The following is a 13,097-nucleotide window of genomic DNA, read 5'->3' as shown; positions in this document are numbered from 1 at the left end:
GGTTGAAAATAACATTTAGAACACACTGATGTTTTAGTTGTTGCTGAACAGTGCTTACACCAAATCAAGGACTCTTCTGCTTCTCCTGCTGCTTTGCTAGTGAGTAGGCTGGACGTGCATGAGAAGCTGAGAGGGGACACAGCCAGGACCCAAACTGGCCGAAAGGGTATCTCATGCCACATGACATCATGCTGAACAATAAAACTGGAGGGGGTTGGCTGGGAGGACTGCCATTAATTGGGGAATGTCTGGGATTTGGTTGGGTGGCGGTGACCAATTGCATTGTGCACCACTTGAGTTTTTTAATTCTTCTTTTTTTCTTTTTCTTTTTCTTTTTCTTTTTCTTTTTCTTTTTCTTTTTCTTTTTCTTTTTCTTTTTCTTCTTCTTCTTCTTCTTCTTCTTCTTCTTCTTCTTCTTTTCCCTTTAAACTGCCCTTATCTTGCATTTTTACCTTTTTTTGATTCTCTCCCCCATCCCACTGGGGGAAAGGAGTGAGTGAACAGCTGTGTGGTGTTTAGATGTGTGCCAAGTTGAACCACAGCAAAGCATAACAATTTTTATAGACTGCTAGAATTGTAAATGTTCAATGGTATTTAGGCATAAATGAAGTAGAAGAGACAAAAGACATCATAAGTGGGTTCTCATTTGAGAAAAATATCTAGTAAAATAAATCAGTTTTCAGTTATTTATTACAAAACACAACTTTCTTCCTTTCACAATAGTTGTATCTTTCTGCAAAAATGAAGCAGAACCTGCTGATTTCAGTATTAGCCAAATTTTATTCAAAGATGCAGAATACCACAGTTTAAAGCACATTCATTCACTCTGAGTAGAAACAGGTGAGAACACCATTCATTTCCTACCATTTAGAAGGTTAATAAGCAGTGCTAAACTGAACTTGAGCCCCTCACCTTCTTTATTACCTAGTAATTTGATTAAAATGTCCACATATATCATTTCTGTTGCAGATTTCACAGAATCACAGAATCACAGAATCATCTAGGTTGGAAGAGACCTCCAAGATCACCGAGTCCAACCTCTGACCTAACACTAACAAGTCCTCCACTAAACCATATCACTAAGCTCTAAATCTAAACGTCTTCTAAAGACCTCCAGGGATGGTGACTCAACCACTTCCCTGGGCAGCCCATTCCAATGCCTAACAACCCTTTCGGTAAAGAATTTCTTCCTAATATCCAACCTAAACTTCCTCTGGCACAACTTCAGCCCATTCCCCCTCGTCCTGTCACCAGGCATGTGGGAGAATAGACCAACCCCCACCTCTCTACAGCCTCCTTTAAGGTACCTATAGAGAGCGATGAGGTCTCCCCTGAGCCTCCTCTTCTCCAGGCTGAACAACCCCAGCTCCCTCAGCCCCTCCTCATCAGACTTGTTCTCCAGACCCTTCACCAGCTTCGTTGCCCTTCTCTGGATTCGCTCGAGCACCTCGATGTCCTTCTTGTAGTGAGGGGCCCAAAACTGAGCACAGTAGTCAAGGTGCGGCCTCACCAGAGCCAAGTACAGGGGGACAATCACTTCCCTAGTCCTGCTGGCCACACTGTTTCTTATACAATCCAGGATGCTGTTGGCCTTCTTGGCCACCTGAGCACATTGCTGGCTCATATTCAGCCAATTTTTTGTGTGAGCAGGAAGTTTCTGCATCCTTTTTCTGCTAATAGTAATTGTACCTGCTTTGGAAGATTTAACCGTTATTAAATGAAAAAAAAAAAAAAAAAAGACCAAACCCCCCAAAATACCTATGGTTTCCTTTTGATCTCTGAAAGTGAGGCTGCCAGTTTATGATAAAACTAGCAGACAATTGGAAACAGTTCATATATTACACTGCCAAGGAACCATCCAGCCTCTGCCTCACACCTTTCACCCAGAGACTCATATGCCGGCCATAAGTCTAAATTATGCCTCTCTAAACAAAAATACTTAAATATAACCAAACAGATAAAATGTATGCTAATATTATCTTTAACTGAAACTGTAGTTTTCAGGAAAGGGGAAAGGCTAGGTGGGATGTTGAGGTCCAACTTTATCTCATGCCTTGTCTCAACAGGCCCTGATGAACACCACTCCTTATTAGCATAGTTTATATTTCTGTCACAGGTCACTGTTCTGCTTGCCTAAGAATAATTATGCAAGAGCATGCCTTTCCAACAACTCTTCCCTGCTTGGGAATGTAAGTTTTCTGGCATACTTAGAAAAGGCCAAAATGTAACCCCAAGCTATGTTTGACTTAGGATGTACTTGCATCTACTGCCCTTCAAGTAAAGTCTGCAGCAGGACTGTGCATAAGCAATGTATGACCCAGTGCTTTTAATCTCATAGGACTGTGTAAGAAGGAAATACGGACCAGGAAGAAACAGTAAGTGACTGCTCACTTGGTCAACCCATTTATATAAACATAAATTATGACATACCCTTTTCTTCCTTCCAGTGAACCCACCATCACACATAGTCAGACATCCCAGTTGGAGGTACTGAAGAATATCAAGCGAAGAGGAATAACATAGGTTATAGAGGGGTAAAGTGATATGAATAGGGAGAGAGGGCTGAGCACTTCCGTATGCAAGTGGAAGGGAGCAGGAAGTCTAGAAGCTTTTAAGGGCTGAAAAGGAACATGTAACAGCGTAATACGACACCTGTTTATACTGATCGCTGCTACCCTGCAGTGGCAACCTATGACATAAGACCTCAGAGAAGCACCATGCTAAAAATAGCACTCAGTGTGCTTATAAAACCTCTTATTCTATTGAATTAAATAAACATAAAGCTCTGCAGTTCCTAAAAGTCCAACAGCAGTTCAGCTGAGTTCTCAGCTGAGTTCTCAGCAGAGGCTGAGACTAAAAATGTACATTTAAAAATGATAGGCTTTATTTATAACCATATTTCCTAACTTCTGCAGCCAGCTCAAGGTAATGAATGCACATGAAATCATGTAGAAGAGGATCCCTGCCCATTTGTGTTCTCTGACACTGAGAAGAACAGAGACAACTCACCATTGCCTAGTCGAGAGATGGCATCTGTGATCACCACCACCTTGTTTTGTACTGCTGACCGGGACAGTAGCCATATGACTGACTGGTAAATATAAATAATTCCACTGATCCCTAGAATAACCAATGGTAGGGCAAGTACAGCAAGAATACCCATATCTGTGGAAAACAAGAGTACATATGAAAGTAACAGTAATTATAATGTGCATTCATTATTTTTCAAATTATTCTTCTCTACAAAAGCAATTTTTTTATGTATAGAATAGCCAGAAATCACAACATGCTAAAGGCTTGAAGCAGTAGGAAGCTTGTTTTCCAATCAGCAGTTTCTTATTAAGCTATTTTAATAAGTTCTTTTTTATTATTATTCGTTTTACTCATTATTGCATTTTCTAAACAAATGTAGTTTTCTTTTATTCAAAATGACTCTCTGTTGGCAAAAACATAACAAAATTTTAGTACAAATATTGCCTTTAGGCAAAACATAGTATAAAATATAACACTAAGCTTTTAATTATGTTTCTATTGTGGGAAAACAAATAAAAAGCTTTTTATCCTAATTTCGGGTAAAATACATAATATAAATGTTTTCTGTTTTAAAAGATATAGAAAAAAATCACTTACTATGGCAGGTAGAATCCTGGTATGGATAAAGTTTTCTTTTGAACAAAATTTTGTATTACAAGCTTAATTAAAGTCCTTCAGCATTTTTATAGAAGATCGCATATGTTGAGACTGCTTGCCCTCTATGAGAATGGCTATGTATAGGCTACAGCTGTGACAGACGGTCTTCAAAAGTAAATATAGCATCTACAGTGTGATTCACATGCCTGACCTATTAGCTAATAGGCTGGACAGTCATGTAAAAGTTTTTAGTACAATATCAGTTCAACTGTACAATGAAGCATTTATCTTTCTGTTTTCCCCTGGGTTGCAGTTGTTCATAGGAGTTGTACATAGGAAACTGAGCCTATCTCAGTTTCCTGTCACTGGCCTTCAACTAACTTTTCAACTAACTTTATACGGAAAAACATTCGTATAAACTCCATGATAACAATATGCCAAAAAAAAAAAAAAAAGTGCCATGAAGAATTTGTGATTTGAAGTAATCACTGTTCCGCAATATGTATGTGCTGGGAAAAGGTCTCTGAGCAAGATGGCTTTGGGATTTAGTGCATAACACTAAGCTAAGAGCTGCTGCCAGACAGCAGGGTGCTGAAAGTACTGTAATTCCAAGTGGCACAGTCTGCTTTCCAACCTTGGTATTTGCAAGGCAGTTGCATCTCTTTTTCCGGCAATTTCAGGGCCATATCAATTAGGTAGGTGATTTCCTGCAGAGGGGCAGTATTTAATCTGACAGTCTCAGTTCCAGGTTTATCTTTGGGATTCTACAGGAAAAAATGATTTACAGTAAATCATTCCTTTTTTGGTTTTTCAAAACTTTTTATCACAGTCTTACGAATGTAAATTTTGACAAGCAGATTCAGTACTCCTGTTTGTGCTGTGTAATTGGTACTTTAAATCCTATAGTCCAACTCTCACCGGGCGGCGACTCCTGCCGGGCCCCCAGGCCCCGCAGCGGACCCTGGGTGCCGATTCCCACAGGGCCCCCGGAGCCCGTGGCGGACCCTGAGTGCCGACACCCACCAGGCCCCTGGGCCCTGCGGCGGACCCTGAGTGCCGACTCCCGCCAGGCCCCCGGAGCCTGCGGCGGACCCCGGGTGCTGACTCCCGCCGCGCCCCTGGGCCCCATGGCGGACCCCAGGCGCCGACTCCCGCCGGGACCCCGGAGCCCGTGGCGAACCCCGGGCGCTGACTCCCACTGGTCCCCGGGGCCCCGCGGCGTACCCTGGGCGCTGACTCCCGCTGTACCCAGGGGGCCATGGTGGACCACAGGTGGCAACTCCCACTGGGCCCCCTGGCCCCATGGCGGACCACAGGCGCTGACTGCTGCTGAGACCCCAGGCCCTGTGGTGGACCATGGGGGCTGACGCCCGCCGGGCCCCTGGGCCCCGCGGTGGACCCCGGACGCCGACTCCTGCCAAGCCCCCGGGCCCTGCAGTGGACCCCGGGTGCCGACTCCTGCCAGGCCCTTGGGCACCACAGCAGACCCTGGGCGACGAATCCTGCAGGGCCCCTGGGCCTCGCTGCGGACCAGGGCGATGACACACTCCGGGCCCCTGGGCCTCCTTGTGGACCACGGGTGCCGATGTCTGCCGGGCCCCCAGGCATGGCAGCGGACCCCGGGCGCTGACTCCTGACGGAAGCCTCTGCCCCACGGCAGACCCAGGTCACAGACTCCCGCCGGGCCCCCGGAGCCCGTGGCGGACCCCGGGTGCCGACTCCCACCAGGCCTCCAGAGCCCTGCGGCGGACCCTGAGCGCCGACTCCTGCCAGGCTCCTGGAGCCCATGGCAGACCCCAGGCGCTGACGCCAGCCAAGCCCCTGGGCCCTGCGGCGGACCCCGGGCACTGACTCCCTCCGGGCCCCCGGGCCCCATGGCGGATGCTGGGTGCTGACACCCTCCGCATGTGGGAGCCCGTGGCAGACCACAGGCGCCGACTCCCACCGGGCCCCCAGAGCCCATGGTGGACCCTGGACGACTCCTGCTGGGACCCCGGAGCCTGTGGCAGACCCCGGGCGCCATCTTCCGTCGGGCCCCCGGAGCCCGTGGCGGACCCCGGGTGTCATCTCCTGCCGGGCCCCTGGAGCCTGCGGAGGACCCTGGGCGCCGACTCCTGCCAGACCCCCAAAGCCCGTGGCAGATCCCAGGTGTCGACTCCTGCCGGGCACCCGGAGCCCGTGGTGGATCCTGGGCTCCAAATCCCGCCAGGCCCCCGGGCCCCACAGCTGACCATGGGCGACGAATCCCACCGGCCCCCTGGGCCCTGCGGCAGACCCCAGGCGCTGACTCCCAACAGGCCTCCGGAGACTGTGGCGGACCCCGGGCGCCAAGTCTCGCCGGACCCCTGGGCCCCACTGCAGACCCTGGGCACTGACACCCACTGGGCCCCTGGGCAGATTCTGGGCGACAAATCCCGCCGGGCCCCCAGGCCCCACGGCAGACCCTGGGCACCAAATCCAGCAGGGCCCCTGGGCCCCACGGCGGATCCCAGATGCTGACTCCCGCCAAGGCCCCAGGCCCTGCAGCGGACCCCGGGTGCTCACTCCCGCCAGGCCCCCAGGCACCTCAGTGGACCCTGGGCGACGACACACTCTGGGCCCCTGGGCCCCGTTGAGGACCACGGGTGCCGATGCCCACCGGGCCTCCGGGCTCGGCGGTGGACCCCGGGCACCGACTCCCGCTGGCCCCCCGGGACCGGCGGCGGACCCTGGGCACCGACTCCTGACAGAAGCCCCTGGCCCCGCGGCGGACCCCAGGCGCTGACTCCAGACAGAAGCCCCGGGCCCCGCAGCAGACCTGGGTCACAGACTCCCGTCGGGCCCCCGGCCCCTGTGGAAGACCCCTGGCGCCAACTCCCACTGTACCTGGGAGCCCGCAGCGGACCACAGGCGGCAACTCCCACTGGGCCCCCTGGCCCGGTGGCGGACCCTGGGTGCCGACTCCCACTGGGCCCCCGGGCACCGCAGCGGACCCCGGGCACCGAATCCCGCTGGGGCCCTGGACCCCGCAGCGGACCCCGGGCGATGACACACTCAGGGCCCCCGGGCCCCATTGAGGACCCTGGGCGCCGACTCCTGCCGGCCCCCCGGGACCCGTGGTGGACCCCGGGCACCGACTCCTGATGGAAGCCCCTGGCCCCGTGGCAGACCCCAGGCGCCACCTCCAGAAATAAGCCCCAGGCCCCGCAGCAGACCCGGGTCACAGACTCCCGCCGGGCCCCCAGAGCCCGTGGTGGACCCTGGGCACTGACTCCCGCCGAGCCCCCGGGCCCTGTGGCGGACGCCGGGGTCCGACTCCCAACGGGCCCCTGGAGCCCTGTGGCGGACCCCAGGCGCCTACTCCAGACAGAAGCTCCGGGCCCCGCAGCAGATCCGGGTCACAGACTCCCACCGGGCCCCCGGTGGACCCCGTGCACTGACTCCTGCCGGGCCCCTGGGCCCTGCTGCGGATCACAGGCGCTGACTCCCGCCAAGCCTCTGGAGCCCGCGGCGGACCCCGAGCAACGACTCCCGCCGGGCCCCTGGAGCCCGCGATGGAACACGGGCGCCGACTCCCGACGGGCCTCTGAGCCCTGTGGCAGACTCCGAGTGCTGACTCCTGCCGGGTCTCTGGAGCCCGTTGCAGACCCCAGGCGCCGACTCCCGCCAGGCCCCCAGAGACCGTGGCGGACCCTGGGCTCTGACGCCAGCCAAGCCCCTGGGCCCTGCGGCGGACCCCGGGTGCTGACACCCTCTGCATGTGGGAGCCCGCAGCAGACCACAGGTGCCGACTCCCACTGGGCCCCCAGGGCTCACGGCAGACCGCAGAGGCCAACTCCCGCCGGGCCCCCAGAGCCCACAGTGGACCATGGGCAATGAATCCCGCCAGCCCCCTGGGCCCCGCGGCAGACCCCAGGCGCCGACACCCAACGGGCCTCCGGAGACCGTGGCGGACCCTGGCCACTGACTCCTGCCGGACCCCTGGGCCCCGCCGCAGACCCTGGGCGCTGACACCCACCGGGCCCCTGAGCCCCTCGGCAGACCCCAGGTGATGAATCCCGCCGAGCCCCCGGGCCTTGCGGTAGACCCTGGGCGCCGACTCCAGCAGGGCCCCCGGGCCCCACGGCAGATCCCAGGCGCTGACTCCCACCCAGCCCCTGGGCCTTGTGGTGGACCCTGGGTGCCCACTCCCTCCAGGCCCCTGGAGCCCGCCGTGGAACCCAGGTGCCGACTCCCGCCAGGCCCTCGGGCCCTCTGGCAGACCCCGGGTGCCAACTCCCACCAGGACCCCGGAGCCCGCAATGGAACCCGGGCGCCGACTCCCACCGGGCCTCCGGAGCCCGCCATGGTCCCCGTGCGCCAATACCTGCCTGGCCCCTGGAGCCCGCGGTGGACCCTGGGCACCGAGTCCCACTGTGCACCCGGGCCCCATGGTGGACCCCGGGCGCCGACTCCTGCCGGGCTCCCAGAGCCCGCGGTGGACCCTGGGCGATGACTCGTGCCGCGCCCCTGGAGCCCGCCTCGGACCCTGGGAGCCGACTCCCGCAGGGCCCCTGGGTGCTGTGGCGGACCCCAGGCACCGAATCCCACCAGGCCCCTGGAGCCTGCAGCCGACCCCGGATGGCGATACACGCCAGGGTCCCGGGCCCCATGGTGTGCCCTGGACAGCGACCCCCGCCAGGTCCCCGGGCTCTGCATTGGGACCCAGGCTGCGATCCTCTCCAGGCCCCCAGGCCCCGAGCTGGACCCCGGCCTGTGACCCTCAGGGGGCCCCCAGGACCCGTGGCAGTCCCTGGGCAGTGACCCACTTCCGGGCCCCTGGGCCCTGAGGCGGACCTTGGGTGCCCACTCCCACCGGGCCCCCAGGTGCCATGGTGGACCCCATACGCTGACTCCCACCAGGCCCCCGGGCCCCGTGGCGGACCCTGGGTGGCAATACATGCCAGGACCCCGAGCCCCATGGCGGGCCCTGGGCAGTGACCCCCGCTGGGTCCCTGGGTGCTGCGGCTGACCCAGGCGCCGAGCCCCGCCAGGCTCCCGGGCTCCACGTTGGGACCCGGGCGGCAATCCTCTCCAGGCCCCCGGGCCCTACACTGGACCCCGGCCAGTGACCCCCGGCAGGCCCCCAGGACCCATGGCAGTCCCCGGGCGGTGACCCACTTCCGGCCCCTGGGCCCTGTGGTGGACCCCAGGTGGCAACCCCTGCCAGGACCCCGTGCGGCCCGGTGGGGGTCGCCGCCTGGGGTTCGCCGCAGAGCCAGGGGCCCGGCGGGTGGCGGCGCCTGGGGACCGCCACAAGGCCTGGGGGACCGGCAGGGGTCCACGCCCAGGGTCCGCTGCACGGGTCAGCGCCCGGGGTCTGCCGCGGGGCCCAGGGGCCCGGCAGGGGTTGGCACCCGGGGTCCGCCGCAGGGCCCGGGGCCACTGCAGGGGTCGCCGCCTGGATTCTGCCGTGGGGCCTGGGGGGTCAGCAGGGGTCGCCGTCCGAGGTCCGCCGTCGTGCCCAGGGACCTACCGGGGGTCGTCGGCTGGGGTCCGCTGCTGCACCAAGGGGCCCACTGGGGGTTGCCGGCCAGGGTCTGCTGGGGTGCCTGGCGGCCTGCCGTTGGTCGCTGGGCAGGGTCCACTGGGGCGCCATGGGGTTTCTCCTACCAAGGTTTTCTCCTACCAGGCACCAGCTCAGTATGCAATGCTGTGCTAATAACACCCAAGCATGTAGATGTTAAACTGTAACTGCTTTTAAACCTATTTGTTGGTAAGAAAAGAGTTCAATACACCACCTCCACAGGGCAAAAATTCACATGGAAGAGCAGAAAAACCCAGAAGTGCTTCCTGAACTTCACGTTACCAACAGCACCATTGGATTTAGATCCTGGCCTGGCATCCAGGGTGCACGGTCTGCAAGCACTGCTGCGATGTGGAAGTGCCAAGGCAGGTTTTTGGCCTGCCCTCACTAAAACACTTTTTTTTTTTTTTTTTTTTTTTACAAGCAATACAAAGAGTGTGCCAGGTATGCTGTAATGCCAGTGTGCCAGGTCAATAGAGGATATCCAAACAACAGAGGCGTTTGTCCTAATTTCTGGCATGAAAACACTTTTACAGCATTCTTTTCATGAAGAAACCCCTCTCTGTCTTCTCCAATGCTCCAGGACCTGCTGCAGCTGCAGCGGCTGCGCTGGTACAACCCGCATCTTTGACAAACCTTTTCAACGATTCTGCTTTACCTCGGCACAGTTGAGGTCACTCCTCTTCCTCTTCCAGCTGAGGAAGCAGCTTGTGGGCTCTGCTACACGGTCAGTGCAGAAGCGAAAGCTGGGAACACAGGAGTCAAACTCTCACTGCTAACGAAGCCACCAGGGCAGAGGGCTGACACAGACCCGCCAGAGGCGAACCGTACCTGCTCTCCCTCCCACCTGCGAGGCTCGCCGCAGCAGCCCCGACCCGAAGCGCTCACAGTGCTTTGCTTGGTGATGTCACCGATGCATCAGAGTCCCCAGATGAGGATCTGCCTTGCCAGTCTTTAATGTTGTTGTTGGTTTTTTTGTGTTTTTTTTTTTTTTGAAACATACGCAGGTTATGGTAAACCTTCAGGTAAACCACAGATCAATAGGGAAGAAGTCCCACATGAGGGAAGTCCGTGCTTTTCTTCCAGGCAATGGCGCATGCTTTAACATGCTGGATTCGACAAAGAAGCTCTCTCCATTTTGCACAGTGGCAACAGGCACGACTGCAACACACGCAGGTGTAGGCAGCACCTGCAGGTCCCAAACCCTTAACTAATTTTTTGATAGCACCAATTTTTTATGTAGTGGCTTTCCCTTAATCCATAACCCCTTTTTTCCTTTATATCGGGTGGCTCTCCTCCATTGTTCTCTCTGTCATTTTCCTCCCCAGTGTCTGAGCAGGCACTGGGAATCGTTTCCAGAGGAAGGGTACTGCTGAAGCTACAACATTTACTCTCGGGGAAAAGAGAGTATGTGAAAGAATACATACTTCCTTTCTTTTTCTTTTTTTTTTTAAAAAAAAAAAAAATCTCTGAAATCAACGCTGTGGCCTGGCAGCAAATAACTATGGGAGTAATGATGATTCCTCATCCTCACTGTAACGTTGTAGTTAATCTCATAAAGAACCAATTTCCCCAGGCAGTGGCCATTTGAGATGGGAAGGGACAGTAAGAGGAAGTTTTCCTTAGACTAGCTCTTCCCCCAGAACACCTCGCCATCCAGCAACAAATTCAATTCACCTGCTCCGTCTGATCAGTCAAACGCGCGTCCGACTCCAGCACACGCCACAGCGGTGGTCCTGACGTGGTTTGAGAATCACTTATCCGCAGAATATCTCGGCTTTGTACACTCAAATAACGCCGTAGTTTCGAAATAAGGCCCAGAGCTCACACTCCAAGTGCAGCCTAACAGCACCAGAGGGCCGGTAGGCTAAACATTCCCATCCTGGCAACAGTACTGACCCGGGCAACAGTAAGCATCCCTTCTGCACTTTCATCGTGAACACCAGCATAAGGAAACAGAGATCTCCTCGATCCATTTTTTAAGAAACAAACACCAAGGTCACCCAACTGGGTTGTTTTCAGCAAACTAAAGGAGAAATTAAGGTGACAACCGGGTGCATCCAGAGTTAGTCAGATCCTGAAGGCAGTTCCTTTGGGAAACGGAGGAGCAGCGCGCCAGATGACGCCTACCTTACAGCGCACCCCTCAGAGGCACTGCTACGAAAGGAAGGCAGAAGGTTGGAACTCAAAATAACTCGCAAGGCGCCCGTTAAGGGGGAAGCTTTAATTTCTTCAGCAGAACCTCCCCCCTGAAGGCAGCCCAGGGACTCTTTGCTTCCCTAGGAAGACGGCAGGGACAGGGCAGGGTGGTGGGACGGAGGGACACAGGGCCAGATGGACGGCCAGATGGCCGGCTGGATGGACAGACGGCCAGACGGACGGCCAGACGGCCCGAAAGGCCTAAGGAAGGGCTGAGGAGCGGGAGGGAAGGGCAGGGTGAGGGGAAGGGCGGTCCTGGGCCTGACAGGGGACCTTGGGCCTAACCCCGGGCAGCAGCTCCCCGTCTCACAGGGCCCAGGGGGGGCTGCCTGTAACAGGAGATGCGGGCAGGTAAATTTTACAAGCACTGCATCACAAATACCCTGCAACACCTCAACTACTGACTGGGACAGCCTCCTTCCTCACCTCCTGGAAGCTCCAGCTGGCAAACCAAGGACAAAATGAAAGGCAGATGTGGAGGACCTCGTAAGATACGATTTTGTTCCCTATGTGTCCACTGCTGGTGACACGTAATGCCTCCTGTTCCCAAATGACATCAGCACGTTACATCTTTACTACATGCTGAAAGGAACTCAGCAACTTGAACACAACTTAGAATTACCGATCCCAGCAGCAGGCTGTACAGCTGAAGCTGCTTTAGCCAATCAAGTGTGTCATGCTGCCCCTCAAAGGTTTCTTCCTGGGAACGTCTGCTGTGACACTCCTGACGTATTACTTCTCGGAATGCCAGAACTGTGCTGGGTAGGCCCCACAGCAAGACTCGTAGTTCTGTCCTTCCCTTTCAGGAAAGGATCTCCCACCTTGAATTGATTAATTTTCATGATGATGAGACACAAATTGAAGTTTTGAAAAACTGAATGCTGATTAACAGATTTCTAGCACAGCCTGTACATCAAAATTAATTTCTCTCCATTCAGGTAATCTTAGTTTCTGAGTTACAGTTACAGTCAAAATTTTTCTTTTTTTTTTTTTTTTTTTTGTGATCAGAAAAATGAGGGGACTGGTTGTCCCAAGCCAGCCAGGGAACTTATCTTTGGTCAATGCACCAAGCAGCTCAGCTCTCTTGGGGAAACTTAAATAGAACAGACAGATCTCCAAACAGATAAAAAAAATAAATCAAATGATAAAAACCCAACCGATACATCTGATACCCCAGCTTATTGAACAGCACAAGGGTTTAATCTACAGGCTCTGTCCAAAGCAGCAAGAAGTGACAGATTTAATCCAAACCAGTTGCCCGCTCTCACTCTCTGATCTGGAGATGTTATTTGACAAGCATGCGTATCAGTAACACTTGTAAACGCTGGGTTACTGCACCACAGCCCCAAATCCCTCACGGGTCCACTAAGATACTTTTACTGATTGATCCACAATAAACACTCCCAAAAAGATTCTCAACAAGTTAAACCCTGTTTAGAAAGAATCTGAGGAACCTGTCACTGCAGCAACAAAGGGCTGCAATTGGATGCAAAATCTCCAACACCCTCCCCAGCACCCTGCTAGCTCAAGGACTGCGTGGGGCTTCCGTGCCCTGAACAAGTCCACCCTGGCCACATAATGCAGATGTAATGTTCAAGAAAGCACATATCGTTATCGAAACTTATCAGATCCACAGCAAAAAGAAAAGCCCACGCTTCTATATTTTTCCTCCTTCTCCATTCACAGAAGGAAGAGACTGAAAACAAGCAGATCTGTGTTTTAC

At 54.9% G+C, this 13,097-nt stretch overlaps 1 protein-coding gene across 1 annotated transcript in view; it reads right to left on the bottom strand.

The window, feature by feature from the left end:
* Positions 1-13,023, bottom strand: part of DHRS7C (dehydrogenase/reductase 7C) — a 32,961-nt gene extending 19,938 nt beyond the window's left edge. The window contains exons 1-2 of the mRNA XM_040530339.1: positions 9,834-13,023; positions 3,010-3,165 (exon numbers count right to left, since the gene is read on the bottom strand). Coding sequence (XP_040386273.1) covers positions 3,010-3,163 — 154 coding nt within the window. The 5' untranslated portion in view covers positions 3,164-3,165; positions 9,834-13,023. The remainder of the gene's footprint in view (positions 1-3,009; positions 3,166-9,833) is intronic.
* Positions 13,024-13,097: the final 74 nt, after the last annotated feature.

This window comes from Cygnus olor, chromosome 18 (assembly GCF_009769625.2).
Source record: "Cygnus olor isolate bCygOlo1 chromosome 18, bCygOlo1.pri.v2, whole genome shotgun sequence".
In the NCBI taxonomy this organism is placed as follows: domain Eukaryota; kingdom Metazoa; phylum Chordata; class Aves; order Anseriformes; family Anatidae; genus Cygnus; species Cygnus olor.
Note: the sequence above shows the minus strand (reverse complement) of the source record. Positions and strands in the feature narration are given on the sequence as shown.